At 37.1% G+C, this 24432-nt stretch overlaps 1 protein-coding gene across 5 annotated transcripts in view; it reads left to right on the forward strand.

The window, feature by feature from the left end:
• The window catches only part of NOL4 (nucleolar protein 4), a 193254-nt gene that overhangs the window by 91669 nt on the left and 77153 nt on the right, over positions 1-24432 (forward strand). For all 5 annotated transcript variants that reach the window (XM_084510739.1, XM_084510741.1, XM_084510740.1 and 2 more), the window contains one exon: positions 15898-16181. In XM_084510739.1, coding sequence (XP_084366865.1) covers positions 15898-16181 — 284 coding nt within the window. The remainder of the gene's footprint in view (positions 1-15897; positions 16182-24432) is intronic.

The following is a 24432-nucleotide window of genomic DNA, read 5'->3' on the forward strand; positions in this document are numbered from 1 at the left end:
GACCCTAGTGTTCTTGTAATTTTGTATGTTGCTAGCCATAGCAAAGTGAATTTTTCAGCCTTCTCCAGAGGCCATTTGTGAGACCATGACAGCAAGGGGCTACAAGGAGCATGAGGGGCATACAAGCCCCCTATTGAGCAATGCAAAGGTTTATTTTACTGGCAGAATATAAAAATGTAAAACACTAGTATGAATAATATGAAAATCACAGTTGAGGTAGAAATTTATACAATGGGAATTCAGGGTTTCTCCTGTTTTTTTACCAGAATCATCCACCTAGAATTTTACAGGAGTTAGGAGAGTAAGTGTGAACCCAAGATTTGAGTGATCAGTATTTTCACATGTAGTGCATTTTAATTTCTCATTGCACATTTATTCTTGATAATATATTAGTTATTGGTGTATTCCAGATAGACCTTTAATGGTCTGTGTATAGATAGATAAGTCATTTTGTGTTTGTCTTTCTCTGTTCGTTATAGTTCATAATGTTTTCTGAAACATGGAAAGTAGAGGAAGATAAGACAATTGTTTTTGTACTGTAGTAAGTTATGTGTTTCATTGTTTATGTACGAAAAAAAAATTGTGCATGAGTCAACTTTTAAAGTCCGGGGTTCTTTTTCCCTGTATTTCAGAGAATATCTATTCATGGTGGGATACTATCAACACCATAAATTCATTATCATTAAGAACAGTTACTATCCCTACGTACTTTAAGCTGTTTATTTGCTTCAGGTTTCCATTGCCTTATGAGTTTCTTTTCAAAATATGTTTTGTGTATGTGAGTAGTCGAACTGAAGTTAGACATCAGGCAACTGAGATGTTTGGCCCTTGTAAGACTGCTATTTGTGTGGGTTGATGACAACATCAGCAGCAGTCCTGAAAACATCTGTGATTTGTGAATGCTTTCAGCCAGCGGCAAACCAAATGGGATCTGATCAAAACTGTGTTTTGGAAATTCAGGTCCAAACGCAAGAGTGCCATGTTATTCACTAATGTAATTCCATTCTGCTCTTCATTGTTATGTAAACTACTGAAGATTGTTTTTAACGGCTCATATTGTGGTTACCACATGATGCAGAGATTGCATTAGTAGTACTAGTCCTTCTTCTATCTGCAAAGTGCTGTTAGCATGACTCTACTTCCACTATAAAAGTTAAGTCTCTACTCCCTGTATTTCATCTTAATTTCCTGCAGCAGCAGCAGCTGTATTATTGAGTTTGTCAGGTATTTGTAGTGTAGGAAACTCCAGACACTGCAGATTTCATTGCTGAAGTTAGAAAGAAATGCGTTTTGCAAAAACAGACTGTTTGAGAATCTGGTTGTAAAATCTACATAATAAGGACTTTCACGTCCATGATTTTCAGTACAATTATCAAGTATTTCTTGCCCTTTGTTAGAAATATGTTAAATTATGTCTGTCCCAAGTGTTCTTCAACAGAAGAAGATAACACTGAAATTAAAACAGCTCTCACTAAATTTTGATCGTGAAAGGCTTCTCAAGCTCAGCTTGAAAGCTTTTGGACCAAAAGTCCAAAAGCATTACAGGACATTTTAGCTAGGGTTAAGAGATGGAAGTTCAAACCTCTTATCTGAATCAAGTTGTGCAGCAACTGAAATTTAAGTATTTTCTGCATCACTGATAATTGCTCCATCTCCATCTATATGGATTTTTCTCATCTTTGCTCTGTTGATGTGTTTACAACAGCATATTTGTTGTGCAGGCGACAAGCACTGTCTTTGTATCGTGCTGTTCTAGGGCTTCATCTAATTTTGGGGAAACAGGAACTGAACTACTATACTTAGCTCTTTGCAGAAAGAGGAATGCTAAGAATATCTTTGAAGTATTACAAACTTTTCTGAAGAGGAAGACAATATTCTTAGAATGCTTTCTAAATGCTTCTCTATTGAAGCTGCTGTAGTTGACACAGGCTAATAAAGAGAGGTGTTTTCTTTTACGAAGATTGCCCTTTGGGTCCTCCAAAATGTCTTTGTTCATGTGTTGGAGAATCAAAGATGACAACTATTTCTTTGCTTAGACAGCTGAAACTTTTTTAAGTACCTGGACTAGTGTATGCAGTATGATTGGTCATTTTGTGTCAATATTTTTCTGTATGTTGGAGACTTGCACTCACTTAACCAGGGCTAATAAAATTATGCTTTCCCCAGATTGATTTGCAATTTTTGAATCAATTCAGCATCTAGCCTTGAAGTCTCCTTGTGATTCCAAAATGAAACAGTCTCAGAAGCTGCCAAACCTGGAGCACCTCTGGTGCTCTGGGTATTCTGTGATTCTGGATAACATCAGCAACAAGCTTTTCCATCCTAATTTGTGTTTGAAGTGGAAGTAACAGATTTGATCGGAGTACTTTTACTGTTGTCAACTTTACCTTAGATTATAATTTTTGTTGCATTGGTTGTATTATTTCTTCTGATGGCAGTTATTTACTACTGCAGAAAAGGAAAAATTTGTTCTGTGTAAGAGGACACTCTAGGCATTTCAAGCTGTTGAGTATCAACATTACTGTTTGCTTTTGCACTAAATACAAAAATAAGAGCCCACCTGGACAGTAATAGTTATTGTAAATAGCATTCTATTCATGATCAAGATTGATACCATGTGTTCCACTTTGCAGCATGCATAACTTTTCTGCTTAATCCAATGGTAATAGCTTCCACCCAGAAGTAATAAGCTTACTCTGTTCTCAAACCCCGTTTCAGATCCATGTTCTGCTTCTAAATATTTTAGATAAGCTTCTGGAAGACACAATTCCTTCAGAATTGGTACATAATTATTATTTAGGAAGGAAGGAGATCTTTTTATGAAGGTGATGATAGAATTGTATAGCAATGATCTGGGATTTGAAAGAACTTCCCAGGAACCCTGTTGTTTTGATGGCCATTTTTATCTTACTTAAGGAGGAGAAAGCAATGAAACTCATTGTTTTCATTGGTTTTGCAAACACTCTATATTGTCCAATTTCTCTGGAAGCTTTGGAACAGGTTTGTCATACGCTAATAAAAACAGTGCTGTTTCTGTTTCTAATGTGCATTTCAGTTAGATTGAAGTAGCCATACAAGAATGATCCCTTCAAGATGCAAAGTGTATTGTGGGCCAATCTTGTTCGCAAAAATATTTTAAAGAGAAAACAAATTATACAGAGGATTTTGCAGTATCATTGTCCTCTACTTTGTGCTTTAAAATAACACCAAGCATTTCCATGAGTGCTCTTGACCCAAGTTCCCCTTTCCTCTCCTAGCTAGCTTGAAAACAGCAGTCAGAATGCTTTGTTTACCAGGAGCAGCCTGCCACTTTCCACAGACAGGGCAGTTGGGCCAGCTCAACAAATGGTCATTTCTCACAATTTTATGCTGTCCTTCATTCTTACCCGTTCTGATATTATAATGAGGCCGAGTAGGTACTGCGGTTGGGTATGGCTTTGTTATTTTCTTTTCTAAGGCATTGAGCTTTAACAACTACTTACACATTTTAGTAAGAATTATAGTAAGAACAAGACTGATTCACTGTGATTAAAACTTTCTCAAATACTCCGTTTTCATTGTTAATAGTTCCTCATCAATGCTGTCAAGTGCAGGAAAAGCAGGTGCTACAAATACCTGGGTGGACTCCCCCACAGATGAATCCTGCAGTGACACCAGAAGCCTTTAGTTGAAGTAGAAATGGGGACCAGTTAGTTTCTTTCATAAGAAATATCTCCAGTCTGCAAAGAACTGCAAAACCATTCATGGATTCTCATGGAAGAATGGTATTTTTGCTCTACTTCCTGGCATTGTTGTTTATTCTGGTTTTGAGTCTAGGTCACGATGATATTTCAGCAAGGGCAAACTGGCTGTTTTTAAAAGGAAGAAAAGTTTTGAAAGTTACTGAAATAATATTATATCCAAGAACACATAAGAGTGTTTCTGCTGGCATTAGCTTCTCAGGGAGAAACTGAAATCATAGTCTTCATATAAAAGTTTTCAAGCTTGCTGTCTTTCATTCACACTTTTGTTCAAGACACTCTCTCATACTTGTTCCATTTCCCACCTAAGTGTACTCCATTGCATTGCAGAGTCCACGGGGAGGAAAATCTTTACTCAGGTGGCTTGACAGTTAAAATTTTGAGTCTGCAGATCTAGTGAGGAATAGCAGTGGATATACCAGAGCTATTTATCGGAGCCTTTGAGCGTTTGAATTTTTTGCTCATTGTATCATAGTAATTTGGTTTACCAGAGGTATTGTGCTGACACTATCTAGCAAAATCATTCTCTTTTGTTTTCAGATACCTGTTATTCTAGTTGATTTGTAGATGATGTGTGAGCAAGTGCTCAGCTATACTTTAGGAACTGTAAGAAAATATTGACTTTGATATCTCTGCTGAAAATATTTTCTGAAAATGAAGGAGCATGTTTTAATATTGCTAGTTAGATTGGAAGCCAACATGTCTATCTGTATCAGTAGTATGATGCAGTCAGAGTTTAAAAGTGGTGACTTTAATGAAGGCAGAAAAGACCTCACTTTAGTATTAACATCTCACAGAAAGTCCATGGTCTTCTGTCTGGTATCATCCAACTGATGATAGACCTCAAATCATGGATGTGGATTTATGGATGTAGTTTGCAAATATGATGTTTTTCAATGAATGTTACATTATATGATTCAGGATTATACTGTCTTGAGTTATGTTATTGGAAAATGCTAGGATCTACGCCATGCTAGTAGGAAAAAATACTAGAAGTATACTGTCATATAACGCTTGTACATCTCTCAAGACAATTCTGACATTCACTAAATGAGAGAGATTTTTCAGACTGATGAAGATAGGCTATCACTGGTTTTCTTCCTTCTGCTTGATGTTTATAATTGTAATCAACATGCTGGTGAGAATGATGATGTGGTTGTGTCACTTATCTCAGGGGCAATATTTTTGTGTTCAGGTAGAGCTTCCATAGCACTGGTGACTGTTGTCACCTTTTGCATTATTTTGCTGATTGGGCTGGTGTTTTAACTTTGTAGATGCTGAATATTTTTAACTTGTTTTTAACAGATATAGTGAAAAATAAAATTCAGAAGGCATAATGGATGCATCATTCAAAAATGATTGCATTCGAGTTGGAGAGAGGCCAACAAGTTTGGTATTAAGTGTTGTCCTGTGTGACCAGAATACTGCTTTCACTTAGGCAGTGAGGAGACCACTCACTGTAGTTTCCCAAGGAATGCTCAAATCAGGAAACAGTAACATAAATGCTGCCAGAGACATCCCTAAACATTTTGGAGTGACAGGATAAAAAGCAAACCAAATTCAAAGGAGACATGTAAACTATATCCCTCCAACATGCTTATTTACTCAGGTTTGTAACAGCATCTTCCCAGTCCCTGGAATTCTTTATTAAATTTCTGAACTGCAGTTTGTCTATAACAGGATCCTGCACTTGACTCACTGAGACTCTGTCTTGGCAAAAACATTAATTACATTTAAGTTGTTTAATAAGAAAAAAGCAACCCTAACAATTCACTAACATTCACTTTCCTAACATATCAAGGAAATTTTAGTTATTTGTTGATGATGCTAGAACTACAAAGCTTGTAATTTCCTACTTCCTATTTCATATCCTTTTGCACTATTTTTTGTCAATTACATATTAATTACCTATTTTTAAACTGAATTTCAGTATATGAATATTAGAGGCATTTATTTTACTCTGTCTACTGAGTTAGAAAATTTTCCTGGAAGCCTATATATTAATGTGAATGGAGAGAAGCCTACATATTAATGTGATTGGAAAGGGTGTGACTGAATTATTCTAAAGCAAAAAACAAGTATTTTGGGAAAAAAAAAAAAAAGTTGATTTTACCAATATTATCAAATAAAAATGAGAAAAAATATTAAAATGTTAGGAAATGAAGCATTTTCTATGTCCTCGCTTTCATTGTACACTTGTGAATAACAACAAAATGTCTTTAGCTTACTCGATACAAGTCTTTAAACTATACTTTCCTGTGTAAAAGCATCAAAAAATTTGATTAATATTTTGATATCCTGAGAGGTACAAACCTGATGGTGATATGTCCAGTCAGTCCAAACTATTTGTAGAAATATTTTTACTGAGAGCTATGCTATTAACTCTTTCTGTCTCTTTATTATAGAGAGACTCAAAATATAGGTCTGATTGGGTCAGAATGACATTTTGAACTTAGAACTATGCTTGGTTTCATTAACCTAAATAGCTACTTTATAGCCACTGAGACTGTAAAAATACAAAAATCAAGAAAAAAAAAATTGTAAGTCTTCTCTAGAATGGTTCTAAAATAAAACTTAAAATATAATCACATTTGTTGAACTTCATCAATACTCTTGGTCTTCCTATATTCAGGCACGCACAGACATCTCTTCCAAATTCTCTTCTTTTTCACTGGATATGTAAGACTTAGCTTTACTTGTTATCTTCCAATGACAGGGAAAATGTTAAGAGACATATGACTTATTCATATTTCAAGAGGAAACTTCTGCTCAGATTTCTATTAGAAATGCAAGCAGGCATGCAGATCCAGAAATTTATACTGTAAGGTTTGGGGCCTCAAGTAAGAGTTTGGATTAAATGTTGCTAAGGCTGTATGAAGCTCAAAGCAGCCATTTGTGTTTGCTCTCCAGGCTTCTCTCCTATTTCTCTCCTGGTTTTACTCACAGAGTGGGCTATAACAAGCTTTAGGTGTTTGGTCTTGTTGCCTTTATAGAAAAGAAGGCAGAGGTTTGATGAGGGGGTGCAGAGCTGTCAAGTAATCACAGGTCTTGCTTGAGCTTGTGTTAAGGGATTTACCCTTCCAGAATGAAGTGCAGACTGCTCTCTCTGTGTGAACCCACTCCACACACCAAAGCTGGCAAACTGAACTGATTTTTAAGGGCTTTATTGAAAACACCAGTATTTGGGGCAAGCAGTCTGTGGAGAATTTCCTCTACTGACTCCAACTTGATCTTTTGTCTTTGCTTTTGTCTTCTGGCAGATTCTGATAAAATAGAATCTGACATTGCACATGTGCACTAGATACAAGTGGCAGACAAGTTTAGCATAATTCCTTTCAGCCCCATTTGGGTTGATGCTTAGGAACCAAACTTGAACCTACATGTTACTCTTTGGTCTGTTGCTGGCACAGTACCACATTGTTTTTGATGTGGTAAATGGCTGCTGCTGCCACTGACTTTAGCTAGAAAAGCACAAGCCTCTTCCAGGCTTGGCAACTTTCTTTTCACTTTAAGGAAAAAAAAAAAAAATATATATATATATATATATATATATATATATATATTTCTTAACACATTGTTGTCTCAAACTTCCTTTTTTGCAGATGTATTCTGTCTGTAGTTGGAATTTCCCTCAAAAATAAGAGATGATCTATCCCAAATACTGCTTGCCTCCCTGCCTCCCAGCCTCCACCAGTTTTGTATCAGTAAACTTTCTTAGCCTCTAATCCTGTTTAGGATGAGTGCAAGTCAATACATCTGGCACCACTCAAATGTTTGGCTGAGAACTTGTTCCTGCAATGCTTGTCCAGAGATGGAGCTCTAAGCCACAATTTTCAATGCCAGATGACATTTTGTATGTCAGATATACAGACTAAAAACTTTTAGAAGAATTGTAGGTTTTCTATATCAAGAACTGCTTGATAGAGCTTTCACCACAACAGTGCCCTAGAGGCTTCTCCAGAATAAAGAGAAAATTATAAATTTTTCTCCCCAGATGCAGTGTGGGCCATGTCTTTTGATGTGGAAATGCCAAAGCACAAGTATGAACTAGATGCACAGTGATAATAAGACTACTGTGCACCCAGTGAGCTATTCAATTGCTTATTTACATGTGCAGTACCCTCCTAATAGCCATTCTGCTTCATCTCCTTGTGTGTATGCAGGAGCAGAGCTCTGCAGGCAAAGTAAGCTTGCAGCACTCAAGATTTATAAACGAGCCCTTCTCTAACACTTATCAGTGCTGTGACTGACAGGGAAGTATTATTTTGCTGATAGCTGTTGGTGCCATGGAGTGGCAGTTGTTCACCGTTCTCTTATTTAATGTTATAATTGAATAAAATGATCTGCCTGTTTTGTGCCTGCACCAAGAAAATAGAGACATTTATCCACGGGAAACTTTTTAATTACTGGTTTTGTTGCTGTTGCTGTTTTGTTTGTTTGTTTAATAACAAAATAATATTTACAGCCTGATGAAAGCTGATTCCACTGTGTATGTGCATGTGTACATCAAACCTATAAAACTTAACTTACTGTAGTCTCACTGAAAAGGGCAAATTAGTTTTGTAGTTTTAGTTATTATTATTATTTTTTTTTAAGTTCATTTTTTTTTCCCACCCTTTTCATAAACTGGTAGAGTGAGTGATCACAAAAAGTTACTGTTAACCTAATCTGCCACCACCGAAAACAGCAGTGAGGAGTACACTGATTGGCATCGCATTGGAACTGATGGAAATTGCAGGCTCAGATTCGAGTGCAGCAAGTTCCATAGTTGAATTCACAAAAGCCAGCCATGTCAGGAAAGCTACATGTATCAAAGGGAGGAAAGAAAATGTTAACGTTAGTAATGTTAGCTGAAGAGGATGACTAATACATATTCTTGCAATGAAGCAAATTCAGTCCCACTGAGTTCTTTGCACATCATCTGACTCCTGTCATGTGAAAGGCCCTTGCCCACCTCTTAATTCCAGCTCCTTGTTTCCTTGCCACAGTACTGACATTTCAGTGGAAACATGGTGGTAGTAACTTCTGTGAAGAGCAGGGAAGGGTACTTGAGATTTACACAGGTTCAAAGAGACACTGGATATTTGCAAGGGAAATAAATCTGTTGAGTGTCAGTATGCTCACAGAGACCACCTCCAGCTTAGGAAGACCTTGAGTTGAAAATCATGACGGGCTGGGCAAGCCATAGGGGGAAGAATTCTATACACTTGCCTTATTCTCTTCCCTAAACATCTCCTAATAACCACTGCTGGAGATAGGATGTTGGACTAAGTGGATTTTTGATCTAACCATCTATGGCCATTCTTATACTTTTTGAAACAGGGAATAATAGAGGGTCTGAAATCACCTTTGTACCTCCAATAATTCACCTGCTGTTCTTTATCATAATATCAAAGGGAATGGAGAAGATGAATAGATATAGTTGATTTTGACTGGCTTTTAAGTTATGTATTGAACTCATGCTTGAAACATGACTTGTGATATAAATGAAGCATAACCGAATACATAACTGTGACAAATTGATATTAAACGGTCATTGTGAGAAGTGGTGGGAGTGAAATGTGACCTCGCTCTTTTGTTAGTTCCTTTAGAAAAGTCTCTATAATTATTTTGTAGTACAGAAGTTTCTGTGAGTCAGTAGTCTATGCTACCTTTTTTTCTGATTCACTGTGTTTCTCTCTCAAAATTGCCTGCCATTGGTTGCCACTAGTAGAGAGTTTTTTTCAATAGCTCCAGTTCTGAAGGATTGGTTGTGTGACCTGGGTTTGTGGAATTGCAGAAACAATGTAACTTACTTAGTTATAAATGTTTGCTTTTGTAGCTTATTATTTTAATCAAAGTTATATTTTAACATAGAAAAAGTTAAAGCATGTGCAATGCTGAAGCCAAAGGTGTAAAGAGAACAGCATCGTAACTCAAAACCGGTCTGGAGTCTGTCACTTTTTGGTCTGCAATATTGTCTGTTGCAAATGGTCCTGTTCAGATGAATCAAATTGCTAAGGGTGTAAGCTGTTGTTTACCAAGACCTGGGATGCTGGTATAAATCCCAGAGATTAAAGCAACTTTCATCATACTGGACATTGGTAGGCAATCTGTGAGAGTAGTTTTTATGACAGACAGCCTGCACTTGCACAGGCTTCAGTCTCACTCTTCCCACTTAGCTCACTCACATCCCACCTCCTCCTTTTAGAAAGAACCATTACCCACCTTACAGTAACTGCAGCTCTCAGAGATGCTCTGTCAACTGGCAACCCACTCAAAGTGTTCGTTTAACCTGTGTGCATGCTACCTTGGAGTCTGCAAGCATCAGGCTGTGTTTGGGCTGCATATGTGCCCTTATCCCATCTCCACTTCTTAGAGCAAGACGAGCAAAGTGGCCCCAACAATAGCCTTCTTAATTTAGTGTGATTAATTAGGCTCATTACCATCAGAAATGGTGCTAGCTTGTATGACCCCCACTCATATGGTTAAATTTGCCTCAAAAGAGCCAAAGCTGCTGTAAGGTTAATTTCCTTTCCCTGTGTTTTTGTCTGCTTCCTAAATAATCTGTCTGCTTTGCTTTATAGCAAAAAAGGGACCTGTGTTAGAGCTGCTTTGGTATCATGGGGTTCTCACTTCATTCTTGGTGTTAATGAGAGGGATCCTTAGCTCCTTGGTCATGGGACTGTGCTGCACTGCTGCTGTAAGAGCTGAAGGCACACACTATAGATTTCTGGCTAGTAAAATAACCAGTAAGTTTCAGGTAGTTGTCATTACAAATTTCAACTATAGAAACTAGTTAAGCATACTCTAAATATTAAGTGAATTCCAGCTTGACAAGTAATTTGAGGAAGAGAGATGATTTATTCAGAGATCTGCCTTTATATGGAATGATTTGTTGACTCTCTCCTTGAGTTACCTGCAAGGAATATGAAAAGTCTGGGTGAATTATAGTGCAAAATTGTTTATTAACAATAATGCAAGAGATCCTTTAAAACATCTGTAGATTTTTCTCTCAAGGAAATAAGCAACACTTGTATGCATGTACCTTAGTTTGAGGTTCACAGTAATTCAGTGATGTTTATATCAGAGTTTAGATCTTAAATTTGTGCTCTCAGAAAACTGGTGTTTGAGGGACTTGTTATTCTAGTCAGATTTCATGCACTCTTCAACTGGCTTTCCTTTAAGCGAGCTGAGAACAGTGTTGAGCATTTGACATATCTGGTCTAAAGACAGTTCTTTCTGGGTAGAAGAAATCTACCCAGGAGAATCTCTAATCCTAGCAAAGTGTGTGTTTTGACCATTCATAAATCTACACATTGTGGCAGGAGAGCATAATCCTTTAAATTAAGACATGATTTCCTGCTCTAAATCAGTGTGTTCTTAAATTATCAACTGTCATGGAAATCACCTGCAGAATACAGGTGATTGTATGAAAATATGGAGAAACTGAGTTTTGGCAAATGTTTAGGCCATGCTAATGAGAATGTTTGTGCTGAATAACTGAAGTGAAGAATGCAACAGTTCTGAGAATCAAATTCATATTCAGAGCACCTGTTTGAATGTATTGTTTGGGATTTCTTTCTTGGCATTGTCTTATCTTTCAAGTTTCCTTAGAAATCAGGGAATCTAACACAATGGTGACTGCAATGAACTTGGAAAGTTCTCAGGCATGACTCTAGGATTTGGAACTATACAAAAACAAAGCTGGTGTTGCTTTGTGTCTGATTGGCCTCATGACAATATAGAAGGATGAACTGGAAGCTCTGATGCAATGTGTTGAATAATGAGAAACTAACATGAGGTAGAAATATCACTGCAGTTTTTGTTTTGAGAGTTGTTCCTAACAAAGAGTGATTGATGATGCCCAGAGGTGCTGGTCAGAACAGGGTATCAGTGTGGAGCTCTGTGCAAGGCAGGAGCAGGAGACGTTGGCAACAGCAGATTTAAGAATTATCAGTATGTGGGAGAGAAGTTTGTGCTGAAGGCTGGACAGTGCTATTTGGCTCAGCAGGAGGCAGGTACTATTCCTTCCAAAGATACCTGCCCTCTGCAATTAGCATCACCCCTTTCTCTGAGGGGTGATGCTCTTTAATCCCTGGATGGGGTCTCTCTGCGTAGCTGAGGCACCCGCTGACTGTTTCTGAGAAGTGAAACACCTGTTTTGCAGACACTCTCCCTTTTCAGGCATCAGTAATAAAAATGGTCACAGATAGGCCTCCAGCCTTCCAGTGTGCTGGGGTACGGGTTTGAAAACTGCTGAGTTTCTAAAGACATCTCCTGCCTTGAGCAACAGTATTTGATGAAGCCATCATTCACTACCATGGCTGATTGATGCGATGCCTGTGGATGGTGGTGGCCTGGGGAAGAGATGAAGATGTGAGCTTGATGTTGGCAGGTCCCAGGGGTGTCACCGTGTTCTCTGCCTGCATCTCTCTACCACCCTGGGGCTGGACCTCTGGCTTCTCCCCTGTGGTGCCCACCATTAGTGGTGTCCTTCATGAAGCAACAGCTTTTGGTGAGCTACTCTGGAGAAACACTCTTGGGCAGCCATAGCTGAAAAAAGCCTCAGCTCCCTGAGCCCTCTTGACCCTCCAGGCCCCTGTTGTGCCCCTGCAAGATGTGATAAAACATTTGGAAAGGGAACAGGCTTTCCTCCATTTCACCTTACTGTTGCTGAGGTGTGGTGATCAATAAAGGCGAGAAATCTGTGCAAGCGAACTCTGCGTGCAAGCCACTTCAGGGGTGCAGTGACAGGGTGAGATCTCGCCTCCTGCTCCCTTGAGAGCTGGTGGCCGCCAGTGAGATAGGTCTTCAGGACAAGTTCCCACCAAACTTGCATTGCCCCTTGGTGTCCATGCATCATCCATGTGCGCTTGCAGGCCTTGTGGGCACAGGAGCAGAAGGTGTTGGGGCCCTCTCAGGAGAGCTGACCTGCCCTGGGGAAAGTGCTACTCCTCTCCCAGGCCAAACCCCCTTGCGTTTTTTCCCCAAACCAATTAGTCCTGATGTGGTCTGTGTTTCTGTACCTCAGGCACAGAGTAACTACAGCTTTAGAGTAGCCTTGTTCTTGGCCAAAACAGACCACCTGCCCAGAAATGAGAAATGCACTAAACCATGTAATTTACTTACCTCGGTAACATCTGTAAGGAACTACCAGCACAAAACCAATATTTTTTTTCTTGACCTTTTTTATAGCAATACATATTTATGTTTATTTGCAAAAGTGAGCTTTATAGCCCTTGCAACCATGCTCCTGAACATTTTCCTGACAGGCAATCTTTCCTGTTTCTAACAAGCAAGGTTAAAAGACTGTAAAAGCCAGTTATTTGACTTCAAAGTAGGACTGAGATTTACCATCAAGTAACAAAGCTTTTTCTAAGCAAAGCCAAAGTCATGTATCTACTGTGTTATTATTTCAAAGTAATATAATATGTGATGACATTTATTCAGCATAGGAGTTTTTCAGTGCTTGTATTTTAGAACAAGTATAAAAGGTCTGTTTATTTTTTTTGTTTCACATTGTAATGGTCACACACAAACAAGTTTTAGTTGTCAACCATTCTTCACATAGGGAAAAAAAAAAGGGGGGGGGGGGGGGAAGAGAAAGCTTTATTGTTTATGATTACAAGCCAAAGCTAACAGCCTTGTTTTGGACTTCAGTGTTTCTGGATCTGGCTCCAGACACAGATCCCTTCCTACTCCATCATTCTCATTTAGCCATCTGTATCCTTTCAGTGGCTCCTCTGTGCTGTGTGATCCAGGACACTCAGATGCCAGCAGACAAAATTGTCCTAGGGGATCAGATTTGAGTGCTGCAGAGCAGGCAGTGCCCCCAGCTTTTAGTCAGATCTGTGCATCCTCTGGTCACTCACTTGTTTCTCCCATTGTTCCCTACCATAAGGAATATTCTGAATTCTTCAAAGGGAGGAGCATCCCCTACCTGGTGAACAATTCAGCAATTGCTTTAAGTAATTTGCAACTAACTGTCACTTGTTAAACTGATAATCAAGAAGCCAATTATCTGTTAACTGTCCTAAATACGAATCAGCAGTAACCAAAATGTTCCTCTCTTAAATAAATATATATTTTCCTGATATTTCAGAGCTTTTAAAACGAGTAATAATAAGTACAGTTATTTGTTTTGAAAAAAATAATCCCCCATATTTAAATGCCATTTTCCACTCCTGAATTGTAAAATTGTGTATTTATTTCTGAAGGTGCATTTATAATTTTAACCTTTTTTTAAAGTGTTGTTATTTTTAATGTATTATTATTAAGGCTGTTTAAGACTTAAGTCACAGGGCATGGTAGAAAGTTTCTCTTTCTACCTCTTCACCTTATTCGTTTATGTCACTGAAGTCTTCATGTAGCCCCAGGTCTTAAAATGAAAATGTGATCTGTTGCAAGTTGTGTTGGTGCCTAGCAGATAAAGTCGTATGCATTTAAAAATCCTATTCTTGGAACACTATGTCTTTTACTGTATATACATTTATATTTACATGCAATGTGATCTAGAAGTGGTACATACCAAAAGAGAACATGATTATTATATTTTTTTTTTAGCCATTAATTATAAAACATTTTGTAAACTCCAAAACTGTTCCAGAGCAAAAGCATATAAAGTATGCTTTTTATTATATATTTATTATATATTTTTATGAAACTAGATTTTTTTTACAGGTTTACAAAACAAAATCTTCAGAATTTATATCTTATGACATAGTACCATTGAATGAGTACAGCAAGCAAGACACTGATGTATGATGGCTCACCTATGGCTTTCTAAGTACTAAATTGAATTAGAACATTAACTATTTATACAATATTTTCTTCACTTTTTAAATTCTGATCTGAATAGTTGTGAATAGTTGTTTTATGCTATATTAACTCTGCAGAGTCAACACTTTGGTCAATCATGGTTTCAAGTGTAAGTATTTCTGAGCACATCCTTTCAAGAATATATCCTGGTGTCTTTTTAAATTCCATGTGTATGTGAATGTGTTTGCTTCTTTTCCATGGAAGATAATTAGGAGGGCACAATAGCAGCTGGTGTATTCAGGTACTAATATATAAAGTTCCATTTCATCCTGTACCTCCAGTTTCAGTCTGTACACATTCCTGGCTACTAACCCCCCAGTTTTGATTCCAGCTTCACTGTCTGTGATAAACATAGGCTTGTAGAGCCCTGGGCAGGAGTTTGCACCATTAGCTAAACCATGTAAGTTGCCACACAAGAGATGCTTTGGAGAACAAGTAAACAAGCTGAGGTCCAAATTCTGCAGTTGTTTCATCAGCTGAAGGATGAATTGTTTTATTAAATAGCCAAAGGACTGTTTAGCAGTAGAGTGGCTGAGAAAGTAGCACAGTTGGCAAATTCCAGTGCTTACAAACACCGGATACACAAACCCAGAAGCATGTCAAGACACATGGTAACCAGACAATTTATCTGCAAAATCTTAATGCTAACAACACCAAATCCAGAGTTTTCAGATGTAACTCTTAGGCTGATAATTTAAACCTTTATTAAGCACTATTTTAAAAATGTATTATGACATATAGCAAATGAGTAAAGTGAATAAACACATGGGCAAAATGAAGAGAGCATCACTGCTTCTGGATTTGACTTTCCCAGTATAATCACTACTGCCAGCAGTGAATACATAGATATATTTACATTGTATCTTTGTAAGAGGATGTTTATGGATATGACATATGCTGCTCTGCACCCTTAAAACCTGAGAGCTAGAGTCTCTCTCAATACCATGTGCATCTCTGTTCACTTCAGAAATATGCAATACTGCAGTAGTGAACATGGTAAAAGAATAAATAGATCCATAGACATATGGACAAACAGATGGGTTAAGACAGACTTTGTCACTTTTTCCCTAAAAATCCAGTGTGATACTTAGCTTTTGTGTACACAACGACACTAAGGTGTCAGCCCAGATCATTTCCCTTATCTTAGTAATATTTAATGGATTTACATAAAGTTTTCACTTGAAAATGTGGAGGGGTGTGTGTGCACATTTTGCAGAAATGTACTGGGGTTAGTAATATAAACTTCTATATTACTTCTTACTTCTATTTTGAAAAACATTGTGAAGGTATAAACTATGTTTGAACTGGACAGAGATGATGATGTGGCATGTGACTGAAAATATATATTTTTTAATAGATGATTCAGCCGCAGAGAGTTTTAATGGCAATGAGACCGTGGGACACAGTTCCAATGCTTCAGGGGGAACACACTGCAGGGAGATGGCAGAAACCAACAGTAATGGCAAAACAAATCTGGAGCAGGATGAGCAGCCTCTGAACCTGAGTGACAGTCCCCTCTCTGCTCAGCTGACTTCAGAATACAGACTAGATGATCACAACAGTAATGGAAAGAACAAATACAAGACTCTCCTAATTTCTGATCTCAAGATGGAACGGGAGGCAAGAGAAAATGGAAGCAAGGTAAGATGCTTCCACATGCTCCAGCTATGAAGTGTGTAGCTTAGAAAAGGAAAAGATGTGAGGCCAAACCAAAGATTATTCCCAAGTATGCGTTTATGCAATGTGTCTAATGTTTGTCACATCGTTGCTAAAATGCTATACACAGATGTGTATGCTCTGCTGCACACATATGATGCATAAGTACATTAAGGTGTGGGTGTATATGGGTGTGTACATATAGGCATATATAATGTGCTCACCCTGGAAAAAAATATCACTGCAGTTCTCCATCAGACACAAATTTTATCAGTTCATTAATGGAGAACTGTCTACATTATCCATTTTAAATATATATATATATATATATAATATGTATGTAATGTAATACATATACATATGTATATGTACTGGGATACATATCTATATGTATATTTATAGATGACCATCTCATTACATGTATTATGTATCTGTAGAATGAATCCGCATGAATGTTAAGTGTGTATACCCAAACAAATTACTACATGTGAATTAACAACATCTGAAAGGAACTGATTTGGTTCCTTCCTGATTGTTTATGTTATGCAGGCACCTAACCTGAATTAGAACTGACAAGTTTGCTTTAAGAAGCTGAAATCCCCCGAGGGCTTTTCTCTGTAGTTGCCATTATGTGGGTAAGGAGAAGCGAGGGTGGTTATATTGTGAATAAAGACAGATCCTATGGACTAGACAGCTAGCTTGATACAAATATATTTGTCATGAGGGCATACTGTAGGGAGGGTGAAGAAATGACCTGCATCATAGCATCATAGAAATTATCCATTGATCTGCTCTGCAATAAGAGCAGAGTCACAAGTTCCTGTTTTCCCTTATTTATTATTTTTATTTATTTATTTATTTTTTATAACTCCCAACTGGATTACCTCTTTTACAGTGGCAGTTATGAGATGTTAGTACTGGATCCAAATACTATTAATGCTGGTCAGTAGCTTTCAGTAGCACACTACAAAATAACCTGAGAAGATATACTTTGAATTGCCACATTTTTTTTTTTTTTGCAGAGCTTTGAAATAGGAATGATATGGAAAACCACTTTTACTAGGTAATTCAGAAAGGGATTGTACATAACTGATGTCTAGAGAACAACAGTTATTTACACTAAAGTTTTAACACCTGTCTTCATTGCTTGTGGAGTAAAAATAAAAACTTGAAATGTTAACTCAAGTGTCTGGTTTTGGTGGGTATAAAAAAGGGAGACAATATAGGTGATTGTTAGTCATTCTCTTTCTTGGCCATTCAAGTCGAGCAAATCATATATCCCCAAACTTTCACCATCAAATTTTAATGAAAACTCATTTATGACTTACTTAAGTGACTTTAAACTTATTTGAAACTTTAGTCTTAAATAAGTTTTATTTAAGACATGACTTTAAACTCATTTAAGACTACAGCTATTCAGAACATTTTTAATAAAGTTAAAATTTGTAGAACAAGTGTTCTGAATAGCTGTAGAGTGTGTATACTCTCCAGTGCTGGATTTACTCAGTACTTCGACTATTGCACAGTGAGTTCCAAATTGGTGCGTATGAATGGTATTTTCATTTGCTCTGGGGCACATTGTTCCAGTGAACCTTCTATAAGCCAGTCACCCAAATACTGATAGACACACAGGCTCTCTTGCCTGAGGTACATTACTGCTTCTGCCATTACTCTTGTAAATACACAAATAAGCTTGGTGAAGGAAGGGAGGAATTTTAACGTGGGACTCATTTGTAGCTAAGACAAGAATATAGCCTAATGTTACATTTCCAATTTTAATCAGTTCCAACTCAGATGAAAAAAAAAAAAGTTATTGAAAAGTGTTAAAATCTGTTTGTAATGAGTTGAGATGACAATCAAACCTGTCTCATTCTTTGTTATTCTACAAATTTTAAGAGGCCTGAATCATCCCCCACATCTATATACTCTTTCATCACTCACTGTCAGCCTACCCACTCTATACTGTGAACAATATGCAAATTTACCTCCCTTTTTTGTCCTAGTGAAACTCATGTTAATGTTTACCGTTTATTTAAATGTATGATTTATTAAGTATGCAGTAAAGATTATTAAATATGGAGTGAAGACTTCAGGAATAACACTCCTGGGATTAAAAAAAAAAAAAAAAAAAAAAAAAGTAATGTCAGAGCTTTGTAAGCTAAGTGTAGAGTAAAATAATATTTTTGTGGCTACATTCTTATTTTACAGATGTATTCCATCCTTCTTAAATTTAAAAGTACTTACAGAATGTTTTTAGAAGTAGCAAAAAACATTAGTGTGTTAGAACAGAATGGGCTATACAACACCTCAGTGTTTCATAAGCATACATATACACTTACATAAATCATTACTACTGGTTTATCTTGTGCAGTACCTTATGTGCTAAAGAGTCACAGAATGTTTTACAAGCCCTAGACCTGATCAAGGAGATCCTCTTGTGCTCCGCTGGTGATTCAGGATACTGTGCCACTCCAGAAGAGTGTTCTGGCTGTTACTGAGCTGAATCATTTTGGACAATGCAGAAGGTCTGACTCCTAGTTGGTTGCAGTACCCACTGGATGCACTTGAGCAAGGCAATCACAAGGAACCAGCCAAAATTTTATAATTTTCTACCAAAAAGGAAACAAAATAATAATAACAAAAAAAAAAGAAAGCAGGGTTGGCAATAAAACAAATTTACTAGGAGCCACCTGTCAACTACCCTTTTTACCCAGAATACATCAAGTACATGTGGTGTTTGTTGAAGATGTGTAGGAGTTCTAGCATCTAACAGCACCCTCACAGCTTCTGACCTCCATCCATTCACAGCTGTACAGTTATCAGACATGATTAGACCTGAGTAATGGCATCATTAGTAGTGATGGGTGAGCAAATGTGTTTAGCGTAACCTCTAATCATGTTTTCATGAGAAAAATCATCTGCAGTGTTCACCAAATATCAAATTGATATGCCACTTACTGTAATGTGGAATTCTTATCGTATCTTTTTGTGGCTGAGCTGAGAAAAGTTACATGAAAATATTATAAAATAATAATAATATTATAAAATAATAATATAAAAGTTACATGAAAATATCTTTTTTTTTTTAAATCTTTTTTTTTTATCTTTTTTTTTTTCATCTTTTTTTTTTTTTTTAATAGGGGGAAATATATTTTAAATTATTGGACTAGCATTGCAGGAAGTAATACATTATGCTTCCTTCAGCTTCTACAATGGCCTATTCAGCCTGCAGAAGATGTTGCTTGCCTGAGCTGGCCAAATATTTCTGAAACCTACAGGCAAAGGGACGGTACTAGGAAGATTTGTTGGCTGATGTGTTTCCTACCTGCTCTGTCTGAATCACCTTTTTAGATACTGTATCACATATGCTTTAATTAACTGAAAGGCACAATTTCCCTCGTTGACTTGCATTCATTCAGGCCTGACTTTAGGTTTAAAGATAACTTACGCTGCAACATCAGAGCCAAAAATAAATAAATAAATAAATAAATAAATAAACAAATAAATAAATAAATAATAATAATAAAACATTTCATCATATTTTACCTCCTCCACCAAATCACAGGTATCTGAGCTTATTTTTTCCTGGAAACAATCACTTTTCTTGCATTGCATTTTACGTATTTGGTTGTACAACACTATTTTCAAGAGTTTTTCCTTCACAAGTAGTGGTGGGCTCCACCACTTGCCAATATAGCTCTGATTGATTATTTTGTACATGCTGTAGAAATATGATTAGAGGAATTATTTGGAGAGGGAAAAAAAAAAAAGTAGTATTTCCATCATATTTTCTTTGTAAATTGGACAGATAATTGGCAAATGTTTTATGAAATTGGTTACTTCTTTGTGCAACTTTGATTTTTAGAATATCCATCTTGTAAATGCCCGTTTTAAGCAGTTATACACTTATGCTATGTGGAAAGTTGTCTAGATAGAGACCTCATTGTGAAAGTGATGGAGTACCAGATGCTGAAACAGGGATAATTAACATTTTCCTAAAATCAGTGCTATCTAATGTACGCAGAGAAAATCATTAGTGATTTGTAAGAAATATATATTTGGGGGGAATAAATCAGGTTTCCTTGTCTGAAAAGACTCTGATGAATAACTGGAGATCAGATAAGCGTGTGAACAAATTTTAATTCAACTTTGCAAACTAGCTGGGTGTGTATTTAGTCACTTTAGAGTACGACTTTAAAAACTGATGTTGCCAACACTCCTTAAAAAAGAATTATATTTCAGAGGACAATCTAAACTTTCTCTTTGAATCCTCAGTTTCAGGCAGTGAGCATGTGTGGTAACCTCTTCTTGGTGTAAAAAGACCACATTTTCTGTGCAGTGGAGAGGGTTGACAAATTGTAACATAAGCTTACAATCTGGACCAGAATGTTTACCATTCACTGAAAAAATGTTATACAAGGAAGAAATGTTTTTTCACAGTTTCCATTATATATGTATATATATGTAAGTACGTATACATTTATGAGTGTATATATAGGTTTTATAAATTTTTATTGAGCTGATATTAGGGAAGTGACCCTCCAATAAGACCCAGCAGTAGAACTTCCTACAACCATTTAGGGCTGTACTGAAATCAGTGGAGTATTGCCTAGTTGCAAAATTAGGTACATATATATCTTAACAGGGCTGAATCTCTGTACTACGGAAGAATTATAAAATTACTCACTGTAAATGTTCTGCAAATGCATCTTTGAATTTAAATACCTAAGCAATGAGATTTTTGATTTCAGATTCGTGTTATTGCTTTTCCTACACCATGTATTTTATCTTGAAAACTCATATAACTTTATCTTTTCCACATCATTCATTTCATGAAATATAGCAAGCCCAATCCTATTAAATGATTTTGTTCTTCCTGCATTGGGATAACAAAGTTATTGTGATATAGTATGAGAAAATAATTTTTTGAGATAAACAGCCATACCTATATTATGCTGTATATTCTACCTAGATTAATAAATACTTCATCATGAGTGTATTGTGAAGGACATTTCTCATTTGTAAAACTTCTATTTGGAATTTCCCAGATAGAAACATGTTCTACTGGTCATGAAAGCCTAGGAGATACAATAAAGTGAGGTAACAAGGAGACACACAATGTGTGTCCATTTTGTCCACATACCTACTAATTGTAGGCAGTTGGCTGTCTTTTCTTCTGTCAGACTAAATCTGTGATACTAAAATTGGATGCCTTCTGTTCCTCCAGATGTATGGTAGGCCAAGCTAATATGCATTATCACAGAATCATAGAATGGCTCTGGTTGGAAGGGAACTTGAACATTATCTAGTTCTAACCCCTCCTGCCATAGGCAGGGATGCCACCCACTAGATCAGGTTGCCCAGGGCCTCTTCTAACTTGGTCTTCAACACGTTCAGTGATGGGGTATCCACAGCTTCTCTGGCCAGCATATTCCAGTGCCTCATCACCCTCTGAGCGAAGAATTTCCTCCTAACTTCTAATCTAAATCTCCCCTCCTTTAGTTTAAAACCATTCCCCCTTGTCCTGTCATTATCTGACTGAGCAAAAAGTTGCTCTCCATCTTTTTATAATCCCCCTTTAAGTACTGAAAAACTGCAATAAATGGTTATGGTTATGATTTGCTTGAGTGTGTAACCGGCTGCATGGAGAAGTACACAAGATTAGTAATTGTTCTCTAAGTCTGTAAAGAAAACCAATTTTAAAGGAGAGAACAGCAAATAATGATTGCTGCATGCAGTGACCTTCAATTATAATGTGCAGAGCATTATAGTTACAGTGGCTCACAACACTGCAGATCTTTCATGGGGTTTCTAAAAGGGAGTTCTTGCTTTCTGTTACTCCTTTAATACTAGACTTTTTAAAGTGTTTTTTTTTTTTTTTTTTTCTTTTTCTTTAGCTTTATGTGAAGAACAGTATTGCTGTCATAGGTCACTGCCAGGGGCTGTTTGTCCCCAGCTATTGAAACCAAACTATCGTTGTACTGGATGCATTTACACTGCTGCAGGTTAGCCTGGCAGGCTATAAGTGAGAAAGATCCCAGTCTAAGATGGCATTTAAAGACTATAACCTTGCCTGGGATCTGAAAGCCAGAGCATATGTGAGATGCAGAGTGAAGAGTCATTTGAAGTTCCTGCATGTCATTCTAGGTTAAACTTTTGTCATCTCTGCTGGTTAGTCCAGCTGTAACATCTTGCAACATCTGTTTTTCTGGGACTCACCATTACTGAAGAAAACATATGGAATCCAGGTGATCTGATTGGGAAAAAACAAACAAACAAACAAAAAAAAAAAAAAAGCAAACAAACAGATAAACCTGTTGTAATCTGATGCTACATGAATCCATTTTCCAGAAGTGCATGTGAATTTAGCCATCAATAGACTCCATATCTCTGGAGTGAGGTAGAATGAATTTCAGTGTATTTCTTTCCTACTGTCCCTCTCTCTCTCTCCTCAGTTTTATCAGTAAAGTAATATGAAAGGTCATTTCTAATGTCCAGTGAATATCACATCTGACATTGGGTTTCTGAGGCATGCATAGTCACTCTCTATCCTTATGATTTTTTTTTCTGCAAACCTTGTTTGCAGGTTTGCCTTAGAAAATGCTCAGAATGTAAGGATAAGGATAAGATATAAGATCACTTTTTTATTTTTTTTTTATTTTTTTATTTTTTTCCCAAAGCAATGGTGTCCTCAGGAGCTACAGGGGACTTTTATATAGGCCAATAGTAGCTTGTTGAGACACTTAGGATGTAATTAAAAAAAAAACAAAACAACAAAACCAACAACTCTTGATGAAATGTGAAATGGGTATCCATCTACCTGAGGGGTAAACTGTAGGAGTTTGGAGTGTTTGAGAAGTTTACATGTTTATAGAGGAGGAGTTTGGTGTGTTTAAGAACAATGTTAGAGACATTATTTACCTTTCCTTTCCTCCTTCTATTTATTATCATTTCCTAGCTAAAATGTTTCTTATTTCTTTTTTAATTCATCATTATTTTATATTTAAGTGTCATAGTTGGGTTTCAGACAAATTGCAGCATTGTCACATAGGGCTTATATTATATATATGGTCACCTCTGCTCTAAGCAGGAAGGAAAGCTGGAAAGGGTAAGATAGAGGCATTTTGTCTTTCTAGGGTACCCTTAAGCTCTGCAGGTTGGCTGTTTTGGTACATTGAAAATACCCTTTTGCCCTTCCAGTTTACACTGCCAAGTGTCCATGTTACAGATTATGAATATGGATTAGGAGTTAGTTAAGCCCTAAGAAAGGTTTTTTTGACAGCAGCTCATCCTCTCCACAGAGCTTCTTGCCTAAAGTTGAATCTCACTTCTTATATTTGGCAAAAGAGGAAACTAGATTCGTTTGTTTTTAATTGTTATATTTTACTTCAGTTCCACAGTCAAATATAAAAAGTGTTAAAACAATGGCATATTTTACTGACTGCTGTTTTGCTGATGAAAATATCTTAGGAGTCCAGGTGTTTGACAGCCTTATTTTATGGTTTAAACATTAAGCCTAGGAAAAGGCTCAGAATGAAATTCTTTATGCTATTGTTAATGACTAGCCTATGAGGAGGGAAACAGTGTAGGCAGGACTTGTTACAACACTTGGTGACATACCAGATTTTGAGACAACAGACAACAATGTAAGAGTGGGGCAGAATACAAAACCAATGTGATACGCACTTTGTGGAGCATCAAGACATCAGCCCACAGTAGGCTGTAGCACTTCAAGGGTACAGCCTGATTCCACCATTCCAACCACAGCACCAAGAAGAGGATGGTGCTGTGGAAGAGGACTTCTTCCATCTGCACCTGAATTGTTATCTGATGGATTCCATCACTGCTGCTTTTCGTTAAGTCCCTGGAAATAGTTTATACCGAGATTCAAAAGTAGAAGTGATAAAAGAAGTGAACTGAAGGTGAAATCCACCCCTGTGGCAATCATGTGTAGGTGGTGCCTGGCTACATTGTCTTTTGGTTTACATCTTACATCTGTGGTGTGTGAAGGCAGGCTGAAATGCTCTGTTGAACTATGCACATTGCTCTTTCTTTGCTGTGCTTGGATTTGTGCAAAGGTAGAAGGCACACCAGTGTTTTCCACAGTTGCTTGGGAGATACACTGCAGTGGAAACAGATAGGCCCCTTTTATTCTACATATGGAACAAATTAATGAAAATAGCAGAAAGGAGTTTTGTGGCATCCTTGTTTCCTAACAAGTAATCTGCACAAGAGT

Source organism: Aythya ferina (genome assembly GCF_964211825.1).
Source record: "Aythya ferina genome assembly, chromosome: 2".
In the NCBI taxonomy this organism is placed as follows: domain Eukaryota; kingdom Metazoa; phylum Chordata; class Aves; order Anseriformes; family Anatidae; genus Aythya; species Aythya ferina.